The 24,795-nt window shown below is 37.7% G+C and overlaps 1 protein-coding gene across 4 annotated transcripts in view; it reads right to left on the bottom strand.

Annotated features, from left to right (window-relative positions):
• Positions 1 to 24,795, bottom strand: part of LYST (lysosomal trafficking regulator) — a 181,209-nt gene that overhangs the window by 38,447 nt on the left and 117,967 nt on the right. For 2 of the 4 annotated variants that reach the window (XM_082423109.1, XM_082423110.1), the window contains 8 exons: positions 21,305 to 21,450; positions 21,118 to 21,214; positions 20,118 to 20,179; positions 18,605 to 18,660; positions 16,395 to 16,547; positions 12,156 to 12,400; positions 7,541 to 7,607; positions 6,008 to 6,164 (listed from right to left, as the gene is read on the bottom strand). In XM_082423109.1, the coding sequence (XP_082279235.1) occupies positions 6,008 to 6,164; positions 7,541 to 7,607; positions 12,156 to 12,400; positions 16,395 to 16,547; positions 18,605 to 18,660; positions 20,118 to 20,179; positions 21,118 to 21,214; positions 21,305 to 21,450 (983 nt within the window). Of the gene's footprint in view, positions 1 to 6,007; positions 6,165 to 7,540; positions 7,608 to 12,155; positions 12,401 to 16,394; positions 16,548 to 18,604; positions 18,661 to 20,117; positions 20,180 to 21,117; positions 21,218 to 21,304; positions 21,451 to 24,795 lie in introns of all 4 variants that reach the window. The other 2 variants (XM_082423108.1, XM_082423111.1) reach the window with 1 other exon arrangement.

The following is a 24,795-nucleotide window of genomic DNA, read 5'->3' as shown; positions in this document are numbered from 1 at the left end:
TCTAATGATTAGTGATGTTGAGCATCCTCTCATGTGTTTGTTGGCAATCTGTATATCTTCTTTGGAGAAATGTCTGTTTAGGTCTTCTGTCCATTTTTGGATTGGGTTGTTTGTTTTTTTGATATTGAGCTGCATGAGCTGCTTGTAAATTTTGGAGATTAATCCTTTGTCCGTTGCTTAATTTGCAAATATTTTCTCCCATTCTGAGGGTTGTCTTTTCATCTTGTTTATGGTTTCCTTTGCTGTGCAAAAGCTTCTAAGTTTCATTAGGTCCCATTTGTTTATTTTTGTTTTTATTTCTATTTCTCTAGGAGGTGGGTCGAAAAGGATCTTGCTGTGATTTATGTCATAGAGTGTTCTGCCTATGTTTTCCTCTAAGAGTTTGATAGTGTCTGGCCTTACATTTAGGTCTTTAATCCATTTTGAGTTTATTTTTGTGTATGGTGTCAGGGAGTGTTCTAATTTCATTCTTTTACATGTAGCTGTCCAGTTTTCCCAGCACCACTTATTGAAGAGGCTGTCTTTTCTCCATTGTATACTCTTGCCTCCTTTATCAAAGATAAGGTGACCATATGTGCGTGGGTTTATCTCTGGGCTTTCTATCCTGTTCCACTGATCTATATTTCTGTTTTTGTGCAGTACCATACTGTCTTGATTACTGTAGCTTTGTAGTATAGTCTGAAGTCCGGGAGCCTGATTCCTCCAGCTCCGTTTTTCTTTCTCAAGACTGCTTTGGCTGTTCGGGGTCTGTTGTGTCTCCTTACAAATTGTGCAGTTTTTTTGTTGTAGTTCTGTGAAAAATGCTATTGGTAGTTTGATAGGGATTGCACTGAATCTGTAGATTGCTTTGGGTAGTACAGTCATTTTCACAATGTTGATTCTTCCAATCCAAGAATTTCTCTGCATCTGTTTGTATCATCTTTAATTTCTTTCATCAGTGTCTTATAGTTTTCTTCATACAGGTCTTTTGCCTCCTTAGGTAGGTTTATTCCTCGGTATTTTATTCTTTTTGTTGCAATGGTAAATGGGAGTGTTTCCTTAATTCCTCTTTCAGACTTTTCATCATTAGTGAATAGGAATGCAAGAGATTTCTGTGCATTAATTTTGTATCCTGCTACTTTACTAAATTCATTGATTAGCTCTAGTAGTTTTCTGGTAGCATCTTTAGGATTCTCTATGTATAGTATCATGTCATCTGCAAACAGTGACAGTTTTACCTCTTCTTTTCCAATTTGGATTCCTTTTATTTCTTTTTCTTCTCTGATTGCTGTGGCTAAAACTTCCAAAACTATGTTGAATAATAGCGGTGAGAGAGGGCAACCTTTTCTTGTTCCTGATTTTAGAAGAAATGATTTCAGTCTTTCCCCATTGAGAATGATGTTGGCTGTGGGTTTGTCATATATGGCCTTTATTATGTTGAGGTAGGTTCCCTCTATGTCTACTTTCTGAAGAGTTTTTATCATAAATGGGTGTTGAATTTTCTCAAAAGCTTTTTCTGCATCTATTGAGATGATGATATGGTTTTTATCCTTCAATTTGTTAATACGGTGTATCACATTGATTGATTTGCATATACTGAAGAATCCTTGCATTCCTGGGATAAACCCCACTTGATCATGGTGTATGATCCTTTTAATGTGCTGTTGGATTCTGTTTGCTAGTATTTTGTTGAGGATTTTTGCATCTATGTTCATCAGTGATATTGGCCTGTAGTTTTCTTTCTTTGTGACATCTTTGTCTGGTTTTGGTATCAGGGTGATGGTGGCCTCGTAGAATGAGTTGGGGAGTGTTCCTCCCTCTGCTATATTTTGGAAGAGTTTGAGAATGACAGGTGTTAGCTCTTCTCTAAATGTTTGATAGAATTCGCCTGTGAAGCCATCTGGTCCTGGGCTTTTGTTTGTTGGAAGATTTTTAATCAGTTTCAATTTCAGTGCTTGTGATTGGTCTGTTTATATTTTCTATTTCTTCCTGGTTCAGTCTTGGAAGGTTGTCCTTTTCTAAGAATTTGTCCATTTCTTCCAGGTTGTCCATTTTATTGGCATAGAGTTGCTGGTAGTAATCTCTCATGATTCCTTTGTACTTCCGCAGTGTCAGTTGTTACTTCTCCTTTTTCATTTCTAATTTGGTTTGAGTCTTCTCCCTTTTTTTCTTGATGAGTCTGGCTAATGGTTATCAATTTTGTTTATCTTCTCAAAGAACCAGCTTTTAGTTTTGTTGAACTTTGCTATTGTTTCCTTCAGTTCTTTTTCATTTATTTCTGATCTGATCTTTGATTTCTTTCTTTCTGCTAACTTTGGGGTTTTTTTTGTTATTCTTTCTCTAATTGCTTTAGATGTAAGGTTAGGTTGTTTACTTGAGATTTTTCTTGTTTCTTGAGGTAGTATTGTATTACTATAACCTTCCCTCTTAGAACTGCTTTTACTGCATCCCAGAGGTTTTGGGTCGTCGTGTTTTCATTGTCATTTGCTTCTAGGTATTTTTTTGATTTCTTCAGCGATCTCTTGGTTATTTAGTAGCATATTGTTTAGTCTCCATGTGTTTGTATTTTTTACAGTTTTTTTCCTGTAATTGATATCTAGTCTCATAGCGTTGTGGTAGGAAAAGATACTTGATATAATTTCAATTGTCTGAAATTTACCAAGGCTTGATTTGTGACCCAAGATATGGTCTATCCTGGAGAATGTTCCGTGAGCACTTGAGAAGAAAGTGTATTCTGTTGTTTTTGGATGGAATGTCCTATAAATATCAATTAAGTCATTCTTGTTTAATATGTCATTTAAAGCTTGTGTTTCCTTATTTATTTTCATTTTGGATGCTCTGTCCATTGGTGAAAGCAGGGTGTTAAAGTCCCCTACTATGATTGTGTTACTGTCGATTTCCCCTTTTATGGCTGTTAGCATTTGCCTTATGTATTGAGGTGCTCCTGTGGTAGGTTTCTTCCCAGGTATTTTACTCTTTTTGTTGCAATGGTAAGTGGGAGTGTTTCCTTAATTTCTCTTTCAGATTTGTCATCATTAGTGTATAGGAATGGAAGACATTTCTGTGCATTAATTTTGTATCCTGCTACTTTACTAAATTCATTGATTAGCTCTAGTAGTTTTCTGGAAGCATCTTTAGGATTCTCTATGTATAGTATCATGTCATCTGCAAATAGTGACAGTTTTACCTCTTCTTTTCCAATTTGGATTCCTTTTATTTCTTTTTCTTCTCTGATTGCTGTGGCTAAAACTTCCAAAACTATGTTGAATAATAGCATATGTCTTTTGGTTGGAGCATTTAATCCATTTACATTTAAGGTAGTTATTGATATGTATGCTCCATTTTCGTAATTGTTTTGGGTTTGTTTTTGTAGGTCTTTTCCTTCTCTTGTGTTTCCTGCCTAGATAAGTCCCTTTAGCATTTGTTGTAAAGCTGGTTTGGTGGTGCTGAATTCTCTTAACTTTTGTTGTCTGTAAAGGTTTTAATTTCTCCATCGAATCTGAATGAGATCCTTGCCGGGTAGACTAATCTTGGTTGTAGGTTTTTCCCTTTCATAACTTTAAATATGTCCTGCCACTCCCTTCTGGCTTGCAGAGTTTCTGCTGAAAGATCAGCTGTTAACCTTATGGGGATTCCCTTGTTTGTATGTTATTTGTTGCTTTTCCCTTGCTGCTTTTAATATTTTTTCTTTGTATTTAATTTTTGATAGTTTGATTAATACATGTCTCGGTGTGTTTCTCTTTGGGTTTATCCTGTACGGTACTCTCTGTGCTTCCTGGACTTGACTATTTCCTTTCCCATGTTAGGGAAGTTTTTGACTATAATCTCTTCAAGTATTTTCTCAGACCCTTTCTTTTTCTCTTCTTCTTCTGGGACCCCTATAATTCGAATGTTGGTGCATTTAATGTTGTCCCAGAGGTCTCTGAGACTGTCCTCAATTCTTTCCATTCTTTTTTCTTTATTCTGCTCCCTGGCAGTTATTTCCACCATTTTATCTTCCAGCTCACTTATCTGTTCTTCTGCCTCAGTTATTCTGCTATTGATTCCTTGTAGAGTTATTTTTAATTTCAGTAATTGTGTTGTTCATCACCATTTGTTTGCCCTTTAGTTCTTCTACATCCTTGTTAAATGTTTCTTGTATTTCCTCTATTCTGTTTCTGAGATTTTGGATCATCTTTACTACCATTACTCTGAATTCTTTTTCAGGTAGGTTGCCTATTTTGTCCTCATTTATTTGGTCTTGTAGGTTTTTACCTTGCTCCTTTGTCTGTAACATATTTATTTGTCATTTATTTCTTTTTCTTTTTCTTTTTTTTTTTGATGGGTGGTGCTGTATTCCTGTCTTACTGGTTGTTTGGCCTGAGACGTCCAGCACTGGAGTTTGCAGGCCGTTGGATAGAGCTGTGTCTTGGTGATGAGATGAGGACCTCTGGGAGGCCTCACTGATTAATATTCCCTGGGGTCTGAGGTTCTCTGTTAGTCCTGTGGCTACCACAGGAGCTCGGGCCTGACCTCCGGCCTGGGAACCAAGATCCTGCAAGCTTTGTGGCACGGTGAAAAAAAAAAAAAAAAGAAAGAAAGAAAGAAAAAAAAGAGCAGTACAATATCAAAGAATAAAATACAAAATAAAATTAGAAAGATAAAAAATATATCAGGAAAAATAAAACTATAATTGAAACAACTGCAACAAGGCAAAATAAAACCACAACAGGAAAAAGAAAAAAAAAAGGGGGGGGGGTGGGAATAAGCTAAAAGGAGAGAATGATAACAAAGTATAAAGAATAAAATAAAATTAGAAAAATAAAAGGTTTAGGAAAAATAAAAATATAAAAGAATCAACAACAATGAATCAACAAAACAGAACCCCAATCTAAAAGAGGGAAAAAAAAAAAAACTGTTGGCTATAGGGGTGGGGTTTAGGAGAGGGGTGGAACTTAGGCAAAGGCAGGGTTTAGTGTGGCGCAGGACCTAGGCGGGTGGAGGGTGATGTTTCATTGTGGGGCGGGGCCTAGGTGGGGTGACGTTCAAGTGTGGGGCGGGGCCTCTGCTTAGGACCTGCACAAGGGGAGAGGCAGCACGTGGAAAGAAGGATCTCTGGAGTGTGGAGTTCCGGGGTTTGGAGGTAAGGCCCTGCCTGAGGGTGTGTGGGTGGGGTTTAGGCCCAGCACGTTGGAGGGGGTTTCCGAGTGCAGAGGTGGGGCCCCGGGTGGGGGGCAGGGGCGAGGCTTGGGCTCTGCCCAGCAGGAGGGAGGCTCTGAGGGCAGAGGATTAGGCCCTGGAGCCCAACAGGCTCCCCTGGTGCCTGAGTGGACAGAGAAAGCGCTGGCCCCGTTCCCCTCTGTTCCTTCGTGCCCCTCCCCCACCATCTCCCCCAGGGCCTCCCCCGTCGCCTCCGGACCCCTAAGCGTGGGTGGGTCCCGCTGGGTGTAGGCACTCCTCCCCTCCCCCAGCCGCCCCTCAGGGGTGCCGGTCCCGGAGATCCAGCCTTTACTTTTGCTCCCCCTTCCCTCCCTCCCACTCCCTCAGGACCCGCGCGGCTGGAGGGGGCCTCACTGGGCAGAGGATCAGGCCTGAGATCTCAGTAGGTTCCTGGGGGTCCAAGTGGGCGGGGGAAACCTGGCCACGCTCCCTTTTGATTCTCTGCCCTTCCAGTGGTTCCCCAATTTCCCCCTTCAGGCCTCGGATCCCTTCCCCTCAGGGGCGCCAGTCCCGTCCCGCCTCCACTTCTCCTCCCCCTGCACTCCCCCTGCACCCCACGTCCTACCCGGTCGCTGGGGGTTCCTCCTGTCCCCTTAGGTGTCCGCAGTCCCCCACTGGGGCCTGGTAGGTGCCCTAGTTGTGCGGATACGCAAATTCCGCGTCCTCCTAGTACCACTGCTGGTTTCTTGAAGAGAATTTTGTTGCGGGAATATATACAATTCTTTTTCCTATGGTTTGATTAGTTTCAGTATGTTCTCAGGATGTCAGTCAAGTGTTTTATCCCCGATGACCAATCTGACCTTTGAGGTAGTTATGAAACAACCCTTACCTTGATAGGCTAAAAACATCTTTGTGAACGGAGGCATCCTGACCAGGAAGTGGAGCACGGTGCCGCTGTTGGAGTAGTGGGAACCGTAGTGGTAGGGCTGCACCGGCGGCATCGGGTCGTCTTCCCGGGCTCCTTTGCGGTACTCCTCCTCCAGGTACTGAAGGACACAGGGACCAGAACTCGTGACAGTGAGCTCCAGGCAGAGCTGGAGCCGCCTCACTTGTCTTCTTTCCCATCCTTCTCTGCTGCCCGTTAGATGCCATTCTCCATGGCTTGCCCTCGGCCCTCCTGAGTGTCCGGGGTTCTGGTGCCCCACTAAGGCCTAACCATGCACCGTGTGCACGTTTACCCTCTCATTTGCTCATAGAGAACCCACCTGTTCTGTACCCCACCTCCCAGCCCCCTGGCTCCCAACTAATACATAAATCTAAACTGATAATAATATCAGTTTAGATAATATATATCTAATATATCTCAACTGATCAAGGGCTCAATAAATAAGAGCTGCCACTCTCACTAGAGATGCCTGCGTCTTAAGAGGGTTTCAAGCTGTAATGCTACATTCTTTAGAGAAATGCTTCTCTAGCAGAGGAACTGCAATAGAAATGTAAAACCTGTATCATATTATTGGAATTCTTTAATATAACATGTTATAGCTGTTTTGCAGTGGAGTTACACAGAAATAACGAAGACTGTGGTGATTTTTCAACTAGTCCTGTCTTCCCATCATAAAGTAAGAAGCTCAACCAAATTTTTAATATCTGTCACTATTCTCATCTCCTGTAGCTTCTGTCTCTAATAACAAAGTCAGGTGACAGTGAATTTTCTGGAGTCACTTCTCTTTGATTCCCATAGCACTGCTGCATTTTTAGCTGCAGAAGAATCAAGCATTGACAGTTATAAAATGCTTGGATGGACCTTTCTGGAACTTTGACATAAGATAACGTGGTGAATATGAGAAAACTTCTTCAGCTGCTCCTATCTTGACACTGTTGTGAAGAATGTAACATACGATTAATGGGTTTTTAAAAATCTCCAGCAGGATTCCATTAATATTAATTTCACAGAAATGGGTAATTAATTTCTATTTTTAAACTTTACAATCCAGTATTTTTTGTTAATAAACCTGTGCACAATTTGCTGAGATGAATAATAAGGGATTATGGTACAGTATAAATATATTGATATTATTATATATAACACTAGGGGATACAAATAGCAGGTCCCTGGAAATCTTTGTGATTTTTATAAGGAATATAATTATTTATATATTTGAACATTACAACGGATTATGAGCTTCCAATTTATGTAACAGTAAGTGTATTTTTTTTTCTGGGCAAAGTGCTTTCAGAGAATTAAGACAGAGAATAATATTTAAAATCACATGATGATTTCCAGTTGTCTGTCAATCAAAGCACAAGGAAGTGGGAAACAGAAAAATCAATACTATACATTTAAAATTAGGTAAACCAGTCTGTAAAACAAAAATCCAGTTTTTACTTATCAAAATACATGAGGAAAAACTAAACCTACCTTGTATGTGTCCACGTAACGATCTTCTTTTTCTTTGTACTGCACAGCTATGGGCTTGGAGAGACTTCTACAAAGGAAGAGATGATGGAAAACATCGAAGTATGCTGATACAGTCAGGATTAAGCTGCCTTAGATGTTTACAAGTAAGTAAGTGGTCAACAAAATACTCAGCCCTTGGTTTAGCGCTTACACATGTTGCTTTGCAATTAAGTCACAATTATGATTTCATAACCTATGAAGATAGAATTTTTCTAAACAGATGTGTACCATTATTAGGAATTCCTGACTTACGAGTAACCTACACAAGAAGAGCTGCTGTTCTCCCTCCCTTCTCTGGTTCCTCTACTTCCTCCAAATCATAACTGATGCTGCCCATGGCAGCTGATTCCTACCAAGCCCTGGAAGTTCCTGCCCCCATTTCCAGATTCTATACCCAGCTCGGCAAGGAAGAGTGAAGGGCAGTTTGGACAGGAGATATGATCATGAGGAGATGTTATGTAATTACTAGGTTAGTGAAAACTGAAGAAACAACACATGCTTAAAATGACCACCCTGAGATCTGGAGTGCAAGTACTGACAGAAACATTTTGTTAGCTAATTCGCAGATAGTGACTGACACCATGTGCACAGTGTAGCAAACGTGTGCATGTCTGTGCTGGTGTTCACACTGTATCAGGGAGGGAAGAGAACTCAAGGATGAATCTCCACTTTCACAAGCTACAGAGTCAAGCAGCATCTCTGTGAGGCCCAGGAAAGAGCAAGAGAACAAGATCCAACGAGGAAGGGCAGGCTTCTCCGGCTGAGGTACCATCTGGTCTGGCACCGGGATGGCACCACCTGGAGTTTCAACATCTGGCACCACAACGAGATCAACATCAAGATTTGCTCAAGTTTCAGTTAAGTCAAACCAGGTCTGCTTAGCCAGATGTTGATATATCTATTTTTTGGGAAAATTATTTCCTAGGGATATTAAAATTAGTGATAATAAACAAATTAATTTCATTTTTGAGACTTTGATAATCCTAAAAACTTTGTTAAAAAGTAAAGACAGTTTTATAGCATAGATACAAATTCACCTCAATATAGGAGAAATCATGTTCAAGATCCTGGCATGCAATTTTTTTCTAAACAGTGTAAGTAGTTTTTTTGAACACAGGTAATACTGTTGTGGTTGGAAAATCAGAAGTTACTGATGAGCGAATAGAATAAACCAAAAATCAACCACAGTACTATTACTCACAATATATCTGGAAGGGTACATACCTTTCCAGATGCTCTCTCCTTATTTGTGTATGTATAATTACTTTTTAAATAAAAATCTCCCCCTCCCCCATAATATACATTTCTACAATATCATTCTTTTTTTTAAAAATATAAATTTATTTATTTATTTATTTTTGGCTGTGTTGGGTCTTTGTTACTGCACGTGGGCTTTCTCTAGTTACGTTGAGCGGGGGCTACTCTTTGTTACGGTGTGCGGGCTTCTCATTGCGGTGGCTTCTCTTGTTGCGGAGCACGGGCTCTAGGCATGCGGGCTTCAGTAGTTGTGCCTTGCGGGCTCTAGAGCGCAGGCTCAGTAGTTGTGGCGCATGGGCTCAGTAGTTGTGGCGCACGGGCTTAGTTGCTCCACAGCATGTGGGATCTTCCCGGACCACGGCTTGAACCCGTGTCCCCTGCATTGGCAGGCGGATTCTTAACCACTGCGCTACCAGGGAAGCCCTCAGTAGTGTAAAAATTTAAATGTACATTAGTAGTGTATAAAAATGTCTAAAAGCTAAATAATGTGCCATTTGCTCGTTTTTAAATTGACAAATACATTAAATTGAATCTGATTTCTTGAAAACTATCTGAACTAGGCCTAGTTCAGACTAGGCCTAACTATTCAGCAGTTATAATTAAAATATTCTAATACACTAAGTAGTATATTGGCAGTCAATTTTTCTTTAAACTACATAGATAATTTTTTAATTGAAGTGTAACGGACATATAACACTATATTAGTTTCAGGTGTCCAACATAACGATTCGATATTTATATATTCAATATTACAAAATGATCACCACAGTAAGTCTAGGTACCAGCCATTACCACACGTAGTTACAGGACTTTTTCTGTTGTGCTGAGAACTTTTAAGATTTACTCTCTCAGCAACTTTCAAACATGTAACGCAGTGTTATTAGCTAAGGTCATCGCGCTGTGCGTTGCATCCCAGGGCTCATTTCATAACTGTCAGTCTGTACTTTTTGACTCCCTTCACCTATTTTGCCACAATCCCACCCCCCCAATGATTCTGGCAACCACCGATCTGTTCTCTGTATCAATGAGGTTTTCTGTTTGTTCCGTTTTTGTTTTGTTTTTATTTTTAGATTCCACATACAAGTGAGATCATAGTTATTTGTATGGTATTTGTCTTTGACTGACTTGTTTCACTTAGCATAATGCCCTCAAGGTCCATCCATGCTGTCACAAGATTTCATTCTCTTTTATGGATAAACAGTATCCCATTGTGTGTGTGTGACATTTTATTTATCCATTCATCCACAGATGGACACTTAGGTTGTTTCTGTATCTTGGCTACTATAAATAATGCTGCAGTGAACATGCGGGTGCAGATATCTTTTCAAGTTAGTGTTTTCATTTCCTCTGGATAAATACCCAGAAGTAGAATGGCTGGATCATATGACAGATCTATTTTTAGTTTTTTAAGGAACCTCCATATTGTTCTCCACAGTGGCTGCACCAATTTACATTCCCACCAACAGTGCACAGGGTCTCTTTTCTCTATATCCTCGCCAACAGTTGTTATTTCTTGACTTTTTGATCCTAGCCACAGAATGTTATTTAAAACTAAAGAAACAGAATATTCCCTCATCAACTAGGGCTATTTGGTTACTCTAAAAGGCAACTCATTCAGGAACGGCAGGATAAAAGCTTAATTCTTTTCCTTAGTTGTCAAATTTCAAAAGCAAGGAATTGGTGCCCTACCCAACAGTGACCAGTGAGTTTAGTTTTGCTTTGTTTTGGGGGCCTTTAAAAAGTGTCATTGTTAACTTAAGTATTTTTTAAATTCAAATGTGTTCAATCAACTGTAGTCATTATTCTTTCTGATGCTCAGATTGTCCTATCTTTGGCAGTGAGAGCCACTTCAAGTTGGCTCTTAAGTCTTTTATTTTTTGTAACTGTGGTAAAAAAAAACGCACATCACAAAACTTACCATCCTAACCATCCTCAAGTACCTAGTTCAGTGGTGTTAACAATATCCACATTGTTGTGCAATAGGTCTCTAAAACTTTTTCATTTTGTAAAGCTGAAACTCTACACCTGCTGAGCAACAACCCCCTATATCCACCCCCTCTCCTGCTGTCGCCCACACCCACCATTCCACTCTTTGTCTCTCTGAGTTGACTGCCCTAGACAACTCATGAAAAGGAATCACACAGTATTTGTCTTCTGTGGCTGGCTCATTCCATTTAGCACAACGTCCCCAGGGCTCATCCATGTGACAGGACTTCCCTCCTTCTTAAGGTTGAATAATATTCCTCTGTATGTATGCACCTCATTTTCCCCATCCACTGATCCACAGACAGACACCTGGGCTGCCTCCACCTCCTGGCCACTGCGAATAAAGCTGCAATGAACATGGGTGTGCAAATATGGCTCCCGAGTCCTTCTGACAAGACTATAGTAATTTCCTTGCTCTCTGACACAACAAAATATCCTGGGCTCATCTTGTATGTTTTCTTCTAATAAACGCAGAAGAAATGAGAGAATAGGAAATCACCATTCTGTAACTCCTAGTGAAATAACAGACTCAAACAATAATCATCAATGAAAGAAACAAGTTCAACGGGAGGCTGAACCCACGGACCAGCCTGAGCATCCTTAGAGTGGGATATCACAGGTCTCCTGATATGGGGCAATATAAAGTCCACACCACCTCCTCTAGAGGATTCTTGCCAAAAACAGTTGAATCTGAATCTAAGCAAGCCTTTAGAAGTAATTTGCAGTCTCTAGGAAGTACAGAGGCTAGAGGAAAAAGCTAAATGCTAATGTGGAATGGGGGACATCCTACAAGATAAATGACTTATTTTTGTTTTAAAAACAAGTCAATGTTAGGAAGAAAGAAAGAGAAAAATACATACACCAAAATAAGGGCTGTTCTAGATGTTATGTCTTTAGACACAAAGCAACCAAAGGTGACAGTGGGCCTGACTCAAACAAATCAACTATAGAAAGACACCTCTGATATAATCAGGGGACATCTGAAAACGGACTGGATATTAGATGATACCATGAAATTACTGTTGATTTTCTTAGATATGATAACGGCACTGAGGTTATAAAAGAAAATGTTCCACTTTTTTCTTAAGAGATGTGTACTAAAGATCATATGAATGATATAAAAGATTTGTGTGGTTCATCTTAAGAAGAAAAAAAAAGATGACGTAAGTTTGGCAAAAATCTTGATAATTGTTGAGCTGGGGTCATGGTCATATGGGGCTCATTATACATTCATTCTATTTTTGTGCATGTTTGAAAATTCTCACAATAAGAACTTCAGTAAAATAAATACAGCATATTGACAAAGCCAAAAGGTGATGATGTCTTTAGTTACCTGTACACTGATGGATCGCTGAGGTCAAGGGTCTCACTAACGTAGTCAGCTAGGATAAACGGGAACACTGGATACTGCATGAGATCATTAAAGGATCGGCCGGCATGTTTGTTTAAGTGAGTCAAATATTCAAAATTAGTAATTTGTCCAGTATACCATAAATTTGTCAGAGCAGTGATATTGCCATATTCCAGAAGATTAGGGAGGTTATTTGTTAGTATACTGTGGTACACATCGTCACGAACCTATAAGGGAAGGAGAGAAAAAACCCCAGATTTTATTTTTAGGCTTGACATTTTCCTCCAAAGAATCCATGACATTATAGGCATGTTACTAATCTCAAGTCCTCCAAGAAAATACTTTTTGCCCAATAAAATTGACTGGTCGGGAACTGAGATTCAAATCCACGTCTTCCTCCAAAGGTTGGGCTATTTATTTATTTATTGAAGTGTAGTTGATTAACAATATTATATTAGTTTTAGGTGTACAACATAGTGGTTCAATTTTTTTATAAATTATTCTCCATTTAAAGTTGTTATAAAATGTTGGCTTCATTCCTTGTGCTGTACCATATACCCTTGTAACTTATTTATTTTGTACATAATAGTTTGTACCTCTTAATCCTCTTCCCTTATCTTGCTCCTCCCCCTTCTCTCTCCCCACTGGTACCACTAGTTTGTTCTCCATATCTATGAGTCTATTTCTTTTTTTTTTATATTCATTCACTTGTGGCTCTTAACCACTATGTTTTGCAGCTGGAGAAATCAGTAAGAAACTAAGAAGTCTGTATAGAGAAGTCACTTATATACAGACCCTAAGAAAAAAAATCAATAAAGGAAAATGAAGAGTCTTCATCTAAATAAATGCAACATGATGTAGTAGAAAGAGCATAGTTTTCTGACAGACAGAACTGGTGTTTTTTCTTGCTTAAACTCTTTGTGTTACAGTTATCATACCTGTAGTATGAGGGTAATAATATTTATTTCCTGAGAATGAAATAAGCTATCCTATGTAAAACAGAATACTTGATTTTCACTACTGATTGAAAACTAGTATATAAACTCTTTTTTCAGAGAGGCACAAAAGTTCTGTCACAGAAAAAAGGTATTCTGATTTCTTCTAAAGCAATTAAATGATAATTGATAATAAATGGAAAAAAACAGACGAGCCAGGCCTTTGCTAAAAACAAATTTGAATTACCCCTCTTAAATGTGTATATGCTTTAGGTATAGGAAGGTGAGCCATGGATGTGGATAATCAAAGATGAGACTAAAAGTGAATGAGAAGAATGATCTTGGTTATGGAATAAGCAAGATTACAGGGTGTTTAAGAACTTAAACCTGAAGATCTGTTTCACAACAATGTGAATACACTTAACACAACTGAACTGTATGCTTGAAAATGGTTAAGATGGCAACTTTTATGTTATGTATTTTTTATGATAATTAAAAAAAAAAGAATCGGTTCAAGGCAAAAACAAAAACTAAACTTATATTCTAAATCTGGAGGTTACAATATGGAGGTTCCTTAAAAAACTAAAAATAGAACTACCATGTGACCCAGCAATCCCACTACTGGACATATACCCAGAGAAAACCATAATTCAAAAAGACACATGCACCCCAATGTTCACTGCAGCACTATTTACAATAGCCAGGACATGAAAGCAACCTACATGTCCATCAAGAGAAGAATGGATAAAGAAGATGTGGTACATATATACAATGGAATACTACTCAGCCATAAAAAGGAATGAAATTGGGTCATTTGTAGAGACATGGATGGACCTAGAGACTGTCATACAGAGTGAAGTAAGTCAGAAAGAGAAAAACAAATATCATATATTAATGCATATATGTGGAATCTGAAAAAACTGGTATAGACGATCTTATTTACAAAGCAGAGATAGAGACACAGACGTAGAGAACAAACGTACAGATACCAAGGGGGAAGGGTGGGGGTGGGATGAATTGGGAGATTGGGATTGACATATAAACACAATTGATACTATGTATAAAATAGATAACTAATGAGAACCTACAGTATAGCACAGGGAACTCTACTCAGTGCTCTGTGGTGACCTAAATGGAAGGAAATCCAAAAAAGAGGGGATATAGGTATACATATAGCTGATTCACTTTGCTGTACAGTAGAAACTAACACAACATTGTAAAGCAACTATACGCCAATAAAAATTTAAAAAAAATAAATCTGAAGGTTGCCTACTGCTGAAACTAAGGTTGGTGGAAGAGAATTTATGACAGTTTGCATACTAACCTCTGCAAGAAAAAGGAAACATTTATTCATTCTACAAATATTTATTGAGCACCTATATACCAGCATGTTTAAGGTGCTAAAGCTGAAGCACTTAACAAAACAAAGTCCTTATAGTCTATTGGGGAGACACTGTTGGATGCTTTTAAGTGCTGTGAGAAAAATAGAGCAAAGCAAAGGAGGTAAGGGATGCTTGGGGGTAGCAGTGAGGCAGGGGTTGCCGTTTTATTTAGAGTAATCAGGGAAGTCTCTCTGATAAGAAGACATTTGATCAGGGAACCTGAAAAAAGCAAGGGAGTGAGTAATGTAGTTCTAAGAGGAAAAGCATTCCAGGCAGCATTCTAGGGAGCAGTAAGTGCCAAGGCCCTGAGGCATCAGTGTGTCTGCTATAGTCAAGGTAAACAAGGTCTCCACAGATGGATTAAAGAGAGTGAAGGATAGAATGGTAGAAGATAAGGTCAGAGAGATAAGGAAGTGCCAGATTATTCAACACTGTAAGGTCTTTGCCTTTAATGGAGTGACACAGAAAGTGGTCGGAGGGTTTTGAGCAGAGGAATGGCACGATCTGACACACTTTAGCTGCTGTGTTGAGAACAGTCTGAAAGAAGAGGGAGTATGGAAGCAGGGAGGCCAGTTAGGAGGCTAGTGTAATGATTTATGCAAGAGGTGGCAGTGGCTTGGACCAGGATGGTAGCAGTGGAAGCAGTCAGATTCTGGATGTATTCTGAGGGGTGAGCCATCAGAACTTACTGATAGAGTAGATGTAGTAGATGAAAGAATAAGAGGAGTTGAGGATAATCCCCAGGTTTTTGACCTGGCCAATCAGAAACACTGGAGTTGCCATTTACTGAGATGGGGAAAACTGCAAAAAGATTTTGTGGGGGAGATTAGAAGTTCAGTTTTGTCCGTGTAAAATTTGAGATGCCAATTAGACTCCCAAGTGGAGATGCCAAGTAGAAACTTAAATATTTGAGTGGGCATCCAGGGAAGAGGTTTGGTGGTGATATAAATCTGTAAATTGTTATAACACAGATAGTATTTAAAGTCACAAGATGGGATGAGAAGAGAAGAGGTCTGGAGGGTGAGCCCTGGGAATTCCTTAGCGTTCCAGTGGTTAGGACTCGGCGCTTTCACTGCCATGGCCTGGGTTCAATTCCTGGATGTTCAATCCCTGGTCCGGGAACTAAGATCCTGAGAACCGTGCACTGCGACCAAAAAATTTAAAAAATAAAAAATAAAATGAAGAGTGAGCGCTGAGATGCCCAGAGGAAGCATCTGCAAACAAGACTGAGGAGGAATGGCTGGTGAGCTGAAAGGAGAACTAAGAAAGTGATAACTCAGAAGCCCAGTGAGGAAGGTTTTTTATTTTTCCTTTCTTTAAAGAAAGAGAGAATAATCAGCTGTGTCAAATGCTGCTGAGGAGTCAAGTAAGATGAAGACTAAGAAATATGACCATAGGGTTTAGCAACATGGAGGTCACTGGTGATGCTAGCCAGAGAAGTTACAGGCGGAGTGGTGAGAAGATCTGCCTGGAGCATTTCCAAAGAGAACCGGAGGGGAGGAATTGGAAGCAGCAAGCATTCACAGTTTCTTCCAAGAGGTTTTCTATAAAGGCTAGCAGACACATAGTAGCTGAAAGGATGTGGCGGTCAAAAAAGGGTTTGTCAAAAATGGAATCTACTATCAAGGTTAAACTACTTTCAGGTTGGTTATACATTCGTTCATTTGCTTTTTACAGATACTGTCACTCTGGGGAATGAGAATTTAGTACAGTTTTGGAGGACAAAAAAAATCCTAATATAACTAAGTATTTACTTTAATCAGTACTAAGAAATAAGGCAATTTTTATTTGATTTCAGAAACAAAGTTTAAATAAGTTAAAACTTCATTTAATCAGTATGAGTGTAGTTACACTGATCCATGATCGCTTTGAAAAAGTATATGTATTAATAAAGGCAAATTTACCTTGGTGTTATCAAATGCCAGCAGGAGTGTTCTGCCATTTGTTAAAAAGATTTCTACTGCATTATCTCTCAATTGCCACCAACGCTTGTGAACTTCTTTAATTTCTTCATATGTCCAGGAAAATGATGCTGGTTCCAATTCTCCCTGAAGGCTCTAAAGACAAAGGAAATAACATGAAAGTATTTGCTCTACATGAAATAGAAATAATTGTTTTAATTTTAGATTGTTAAAAACTATCAAAATGCAATAGAAAGTCTTCCTTTTGTGGCAAAATGGCAGATAAGATTCTCTGAAAATCCTCCCACTACTAAACACTGCAAAATGCTGGATTAAAAAATCTAAGAAAAAAATTTAAATATACTTCTTTTAAACTTTTTTAGTAGGCTGTATTTTTTAGAGCAGTTTTAGGTTTATAAAATTGAGCAGATAGCATGGCGTTCCAATGTATAGCTTCTCCGCACTCAGTTTCCCTACTGTGAACATTTTGTTCTCACGCGGTGCATGTGCTACAACTGATGAGCCACTATTGAATAGGTTATTCTTAACTGAAGTCCATAGTTTATCTTGGTGTTGTATAGTTCAATGGGTTTTGACAAATGTTTAATGACATGTATCCACCATTATAGTATCATACAGACTAGTCTCACTGCCCTAAAATTCCCTTCTGTTCCATCTGGCAGCCACTGATCTTTTTATTGTCTCCACTGTTTTCCTTTTTCCAGAATGTCATATGGTTGGAATCATACAGTATGTAGACTTTTCAGACCAATTTCTTTTACTAAGCAAATATTCTTTTAAATGTATAGTTGAGCTTGCAAGAAAGTAAGGGAAATGAAATCTCCAGGAGTCAAAAATAAAGAGAAATTTGAAACACAGCTGTAAGGAGGAAGTGACACTTTGGCCTGCTCTATGTGTGCTTTACTATTGTACTGGGTCCCAACTCATTTCTAGAAGTAGAGACAGGAAATATATTACAAAGTAAATAAAATATTTTAATGAAAACATAATATTCTCATTCTTAAAACCAAAATCCTCCCTGTTTAGCTTTGACATTCAACATGAATTCAAGTTAATAAACGTTAATTAAGCATCTACAGGCAAGGTGCTCTGCTAAGTGCTCTGCATAAAACAAATCTATATGTATGATAAAAAGGGGGAACGAGATATTTGCACCCACTTTTAAAAGGCAAGATAGCAAATGTCATACAGGAAGTAAGAAAAAATGCTACAAAAGGACAGAGAAAAGAAGAAGCCTTCAATCTATTAAAAAGCAAGGGTCTTTTTAGAGTTTTACAGGTGGAATATGTAACCTTTTGGATCCAGAAAAAAAGCTGGTTCATGTATCAACTATTAAATTCTTTGGTTGCTGAAAAGATACATCTTGAAAAATAACGTAACTATATTTTTACTAGCTGGGATAAATACTGTAGTAATTGCTATATGAATCATGAAATAATGCCTACTCAATTTTCGGGGGCTATATTAAATTAATTATTTTTTAACATGATTTGCTTTACAACCGAATTTTATGTTTTCACTCATTAATTTCTTTGAATCAAATATGTATTCACCATTAAACCATAAATAATCTTATTTACTTACATCCTTAGCAGTTTGTAGCTTTAGAAGTTCTGAAACAAAGAACCTTACTTCTCCTGTTACAGGGCTCTCAAAACAATATTTTAATGGCATGTAAATGAATTCAAATGGATAAAATGCTTTTCTGTACAAAAATGTGAATTGAGTCTTTTTTGTTATTTTCTGATTGATATCAGTATTTCCAGAAGAATAAAAATCATGACTACTAAGCTATGTGAATATCAGGATTACTTAAGTTATTCAGTTAGACAACATTTTTCTTTCTTTTTGAAGGCAAATGTACATGATAGTAAACGGGGAGTGGCAGGGAGTTTGTTGCTACTGAGGACAGTAGTGAGAAATCGAGTGGACATACACAGAAATAACAGGAGCACTTTAGAATATGACTCATAATACTCACGGCTCTGCGAATCAGACCATGAGCCAGAGGGGATGGCATGGTCTTCTTTTTAAAATTATCTTTAAAAAAAAATTGGAATTCAGACAAATTTACACAGAGTGCGACAATTAATGAACTCTAACAGTTCTACAAGCTCTCTGGTTGTATTAAATTTATACATTTTGGGAATTTGTCTAGATTCATACAAATGTAAACTTAAGCCTCTACTCACGGAACTTTCAACTGTGTCAGAAGCGTTATCTTCCACAAAATACATTCCACATTTACCTGCAGAAAAGAATTGGTATGAGTTTGAAAATGTACATGCACTATTACCTTATATGGTTAAAGGCATGCCTCTGGAGTCAGTTGGACTGAATTTGAATCCCAGAACCCAGAACGAGTTCCTAATACTCAATAAATATTTTTGAAGAGCATCCATGAGATCTTAGGCAAGTTGCTTAACCTCTTTGTACTTTAGCCTCATTATAAAAAGAAGAGGGAGGACTCTATTTCACAGGGTTACTGTGGGAATTAAATTAGAATACATGTAAAATGTTTATTAACAGTGTCTGCCACTTCATGCTAAAAGGTTTAGGCTATTAATTATTACCAGTATTCTTCTTAGGTTACTAGCATATTACTTTGCTTTATTTTGTCATACATTAACTGAAGTCAAGTTATCAACTAAATTTTCTAGCAAAAGAGGAATCCTTAATTATTTTGCTGACTTAAACACTCAATAGGCCAGAAAAGGCCTTACAAGATACTTCCCCAATTTTTCCTGCTTGATAGGCTATTGTTAATGCATGTCCCTACGTCATGTATCCAAACAGTAGAAACTTCCCTGGGGCTCTGCAGTGGGTGCTGGTCACCTTGAGCACTGGCACGGCTGGCTCAGAGAAAGGCACCATCTCCACCCTCGTGACCATGGGGCTCAGTCCTGGCAAGCTCGAAACTCTGCCTGTCAGGCCTTTGGGGCTATAGCTTTAGCCAACTGCAGTGACTCTCAAATATGAGGGTGCATCAGAATCTCTGCAGGGTTCATAAAAATGCAGATCGCTGGGCCCCACCCACAGAGTTTCAGATTCAGCAGGTCTGGGCTGGGGCCTGAGAATGCGTATTTCTTAGAAGTTCCCATCTGATGCCGATGCTCCTGATTTGGGGACCGCGCTTGGAGAACAACCGGCCCACAGCGTACAAATTGGTTCTTTAAGGGAATAGAGACTAGAGTGATAAAACCGTATTCCTTCACGTCTCGAGGAAAAAATTCCTCACCAAATGTAACTATCCATGGATCGACAGTCTTGGCCTTTCTCTCAGAAGTACAATAGAGAATATAAATTATGAACAATCTCAAGGTGGATATATTTCATATGCATAGGGGTATCTGTTAAAACAGTAGGCTTATAAGTATACCAATAATTCTTTACTTTAAATATAAAAACTGATATATAATAAAAGGAATGATTAAATATAAAAATGTATACTCATGAAGAAAGTCAATTTTATAAAAATTAAAATGCTGTTCATGTGCTTTTCAGAGAATAAGATTGTCATTTTTCACATTCATGAGTCATACACATTATATACAATGTTAAGGCAAAATAACCTATAAGAAAGAGGTTATCTGTTATAGAAAGTTCATCTCATTTAATGGTAGTGTGTCAAAACAATGCTTCAAATTATCTAAGAATAAAATAGGCAGGGTGAATATGTGTAAATACCTGCAAAATGTGACTTACCTAACAACAATTCACCAGCTGTCTCTCTAGATGGTGCGACGCTGATACATCTTCGATTCACTCTGTCAAAACACATTTAAAATTACTATGATTAAATGTTTTGACCGATTTCAGAGAGTAAAAGCTTTATTTTATCATAGAAGATTTCAGCAAAGCAGACTAGAGTTTCAAAAGCATAAAACATCTTGTTAAAATCCACATGAAAATATCTCATTTTTTGAATTATAATAGAGGAGAAAATAGCGGAAACTTTTAGAAAAGGTGAATAATCCCAACACTCTTATGCAGAATACAGGGATTCCGTTATTTAAAAGAGACTTCAATATTTTATATTTTCCAGTAAATAAGCAAACATTGGTTCATGGCTCTGATATTTCAAACACAGAAAAGAAGCTTAGCATTCTAGGAAAAAGGGGGGCTTCAGAGTCAGAAAAGTTCCTCTATTCTTTAGTCAAGTCAATTATCGTTTTTGAGTCTCGCAGTTTTTTATCCATACAATGGGCATCATAACAACCTCGGCCACAACAATAATGATAAAACTATCAATAGTTACCATACTGACCCACTGAATAGTGCTATGACTTATCTTCCTCATGTAACAGATGAGGAAACTGAGACAGAGAGAGGCTAAGATCAGATGGCTAGTAAGAGGAGGAACTAGGATTTGAACCTTTAATCAATACACTAGATTGCCTCTTGCGATGCCACCAGCAGCGCTATCTATTTCACAGAGCTGTTAGAAAAATCAACTACAAAAATATATGCATGCAACCAAGGGCCAGAGCATGATGACTGAAGTCCAATGAATCCTCCCTAACAAAAATGTCTGTTCCTTTTGGATTCTGGCCATTCAGCTTTGTCTTCTCTTTGAGCCATGTTTGGGATCTTTCCCCAAACCACGGCATTATCTAAAATAAATATTACATAAGCGCAACAATAGACTATTAAAGTCTTTAACACTTTCAACAAAACAGAAAATGTCTTATGGATTCAAATTTACCTTATAGACTCACTTGCAGCTTTGTCCTTTACAGTAGAAGAGAAAGAAGAATGAGTTTTGTCTTCAAATAGGTAAGAGAGTGGTGGTTTGACCACATCTGCTGAGGAAAAAAGGACATTATTATCTTTGTGTAATGCCCATAGTTAATCTGCTATATTTACATGTTGAGTCAAGAAGCCACTATCACCTTCTGATTTTTGTCTATCCCTAAGGAGATACTTATTTGGAATAGTTAAGTAACATCTCTGTAAGCGCCTTCTCTCTCGATTTGGCCCTTCTGTTGGATCCAACTGCCATGAAGTTGGATAGTAGATGGGGTCATACCAGACTGCTCTGCAAGTGAAAAGAAAAGATTTTAAGTGGTAACCTGAAGTATTTGCAGTTTGAAAAAAAAAAATTATAGAAATTGAATAAATAAATCAAAATTTATCTATGCAATTGAAAAATTCCAACCAGTTATATAATTAGACTAGGCTATGCATACACATTGTACAAAAGAGTAACATTAAAAAAAAAGTATCCCTCTGCTCTGGAGTCCCTGTGTCCCTGCCTCGAGGCAAGCGCTGCTACCAATTTCTTGTATCTATTAAATTTTAAAAAAGATATAGCATGACTACTATGTATGCTTTAGCAATATATTAGACTTAGTATGGTTAACTAAAGAAAAAAATCAATTTTCCAAATTAATTTTCTTCATTTCCCATTTTGCCTTATTATCGAATATAACAAATAAAATGAGTTCACTTTTGTAGTAATTACATTTCTTAAAATGTTTTAAAGTAAATTAATATTTTAAATGAAAGGAAATAGTAGAACCATATTAAATACATTTTTAGAAATAGATAAGAGAAAAAAAAATTACCCTTAATCCCACTACCCCAAACATACCAAAATACCGGTAGTGATTACTTTCTTTCAGTTTTTAAAATTGCAGTTAAAATTATGTATACACATTTCTATATCCTGCCTTTTTTCACTGAACACAGTATAGTCTTCATTATTACCATTTTAAATGGCTAATGTTATACTGAGTGGATGCATAATAATGTATTTAACTCTATTACTATTATTATATATTTAAGTTGTTTCCAATTCACTCATTAACAAATAATGCAGAGATGAAAACCTTTATGCTTATTACTTTTCCATATTTTGAATATTTTCCTTAGGACAGAATCACTAAAACAGGATAACTGGAACTAGAAATAAAATGTTTGTAGGGTTCCTGACACATGTCAAAGTGTTCAGTGCCACCAAACCTCTGACCAAGGGCTAAGATACATTTCTTCCTGCTGTGGAGATTAGCACCTAAAAAAAATTTTTTTTTGTAACATAAAAGGTAAAATATGTTAACTAAAGGTTTTAAATCAGTTTCTAGCAATAGTCAATATTTTCCCATCTGTTTATTAATTCTATTTGTCTTATGTGAAGAGTATATTCATGTCTTTTGCTTATTCAAACTTTTGGGACCTTGATATTTTATTTTCAAATCTTTATGCATTTTTAAAACCATATCTACTACCCAAAGCAATCTACAGATTCAATGCAATCCCTATCAAACTACCACTGGCATTTTTCACAGAACTAGAACAAAAAATTTCACAATTTGTATGGAGACACAAAAGACCCCGAATAGCCAAAGCAATCTTGAGAACGAAAAATGGTGCTGGAGGAATCAGGCTCCCTGACTTCAGACTATATTACAAAGCTACAGTAATCAAGACAGTTTGGTACTGGCACAAAAACAGAAATATAGATCCATGGAACAGGATAGAAAGTCCAGAGATAAACCCATGCAACTATGGTCACCTTATCTTTGATAAAGGAGGCAAGCATATACAGTGGAGAAAAGACAGCCTCTTCAATAAGTGGTGCTGGGAAAATTGGACAGGTACATGTAAAAGTATGAAATTAGAACACTCCCTAACACCATACACAAAAATAAACTCAAAATGGATTAAAGACCTAAGTGTAAAGCCAGACACTATCAAACTCTTAGAGGAAAACATAGGCAGAACACTCTATGACATAAATCACAGCAAGATCCTTTTTGACCCAGCTCCTAGAGAAATGGAAATAAAAACACAAATAAACAAATGGGACCTAATGAAACTTAAAAGCTTTTGCACAGCAAAGGAAACCATAAACAAGACCAAAAGACAACCCTCAGAATGGGAGAAAATATTTGCAAATGAAGCAACTGACAAAGGATTAATCTCCAAGATTTACAAGCAGCTCATGCAGCTCAATAACAAAAAAACAAACAACCCAATCCAAAAATGGGCAGAAGACCTAAATAGACATTTCCCCAAAGAAGATATACAGATGGCCAACAGACACATGAAAGAATGCTCAACATCATTAATCATTAGAGAAATGCAAATCAAAACAACGAGGTATCATCTCACACCGGTCAGAATGGCCATCATCAAAAAATCTAGAAACAATAAATGCTGGAGAGGGTGTGGAGAAAAGGGAACACTCTTGCACTGTTGGTGGGAATGTAAATTGATACAGCCACTATGGAGAACAGTATGGAGGTTCCTTAAAAAACTAAAAATAGAACTACCATACGACCCAGCAATCCCACTACTGGGCATATACCCTGAGAAAACCATAATTCAAAAAGAGTCATGTACCAAAATGTTCACTGCAGCTCTATTTACAATAGCCAGGACATGGAAGCAACCTAAGTGTCCATCATCGGATGAATGGATAAAGAAGATGTGGCACATATATACAATGGAATATTACTCAGCCATAAAAAGAAATGAAATGGAGGTATTTGTAATGAGGTGGATGGAGTTAGAGTCTGTCATACAGAGTGAAGTAAGTCAGAAAGAGAAAAACAAATACAGTATGCTAACACATATATATGGAATCTAAGGGGAAAAAAAAAGGTCATGAAGATCCTAGTGGCAAGATGGGAATAAAGACACAGACCTACTAAAGAATGGACTTGAGGATATGGGGAGGGGGAGGGGTGAGATGTGACAGGGTGAGAGAGTGTCATGGACATATATACACTACCAAATGTAAAATAGATAGCTAGTGGGAAGCAGCCACATAGCACAGGGAGATCAGCTTGGTGCTTTGTGACCGCCTGGGGGGGTGGGATGGGGAGGGTGGGAGGGAGGGAGATGCGGGAGGGAGGAGATATGGGAACATGTGTATATGTGTAGCTGATTTACTTTGTTATAAAGCAGAAACTAACACACCATTGTGAAGCAATTATACTTCAATAAAGATGTTTAAAAAATAAAAAAATAAAAAAAAATAAAACCATAAACATGTTAACTCTGTGAAATACTTGCTAAAAATAAACCTTGATGTTTTGTTGTGGTTATGCTTGTTAAATACACTGGAAAATGTGAAAGGTCAAAGCCATTCATTTCTTCTTTGTAGTTTCTTCAATTGTGTTTGATCTTAAGAAAGTTATCTGTCCATCACCATTGATAAATATCCTATTTTCTTCTACTTTGTAAACTTTTTGAGTTTTGTTCATTCATTCACCTGGAATTTGCTTTAGTGTATAATGATTAGTGTATAATGTTTAGTGCCTCGAAGTCATAATACTAATCATTTATCTTAATGAAATTCAGAGAATAATACTTTAATTTCCCTCTTTTCCTTATTTGTGATGCATCTTTTTAACTGTGTTATTAAAGTCTTAACTAG

The sequence above is a fragment of the Balaenoptera physalus genome (assembly GCF_965194825.1).
Source record: "Balaenoptera physalus genome assembly, chromosome: 14".
Lineage (NCBI taxonomy): Eukaryota > Metazoa > Chordata > Mammalia > Artiodactyla > Balaenopteridae > Balaenoptera > Balaenoptera physalus.
The sequence above is the reverse complement of the archived record's forward strand: the minus strand, read 5'-3'. Positions and strand labels throughout refer to the sequence as shown.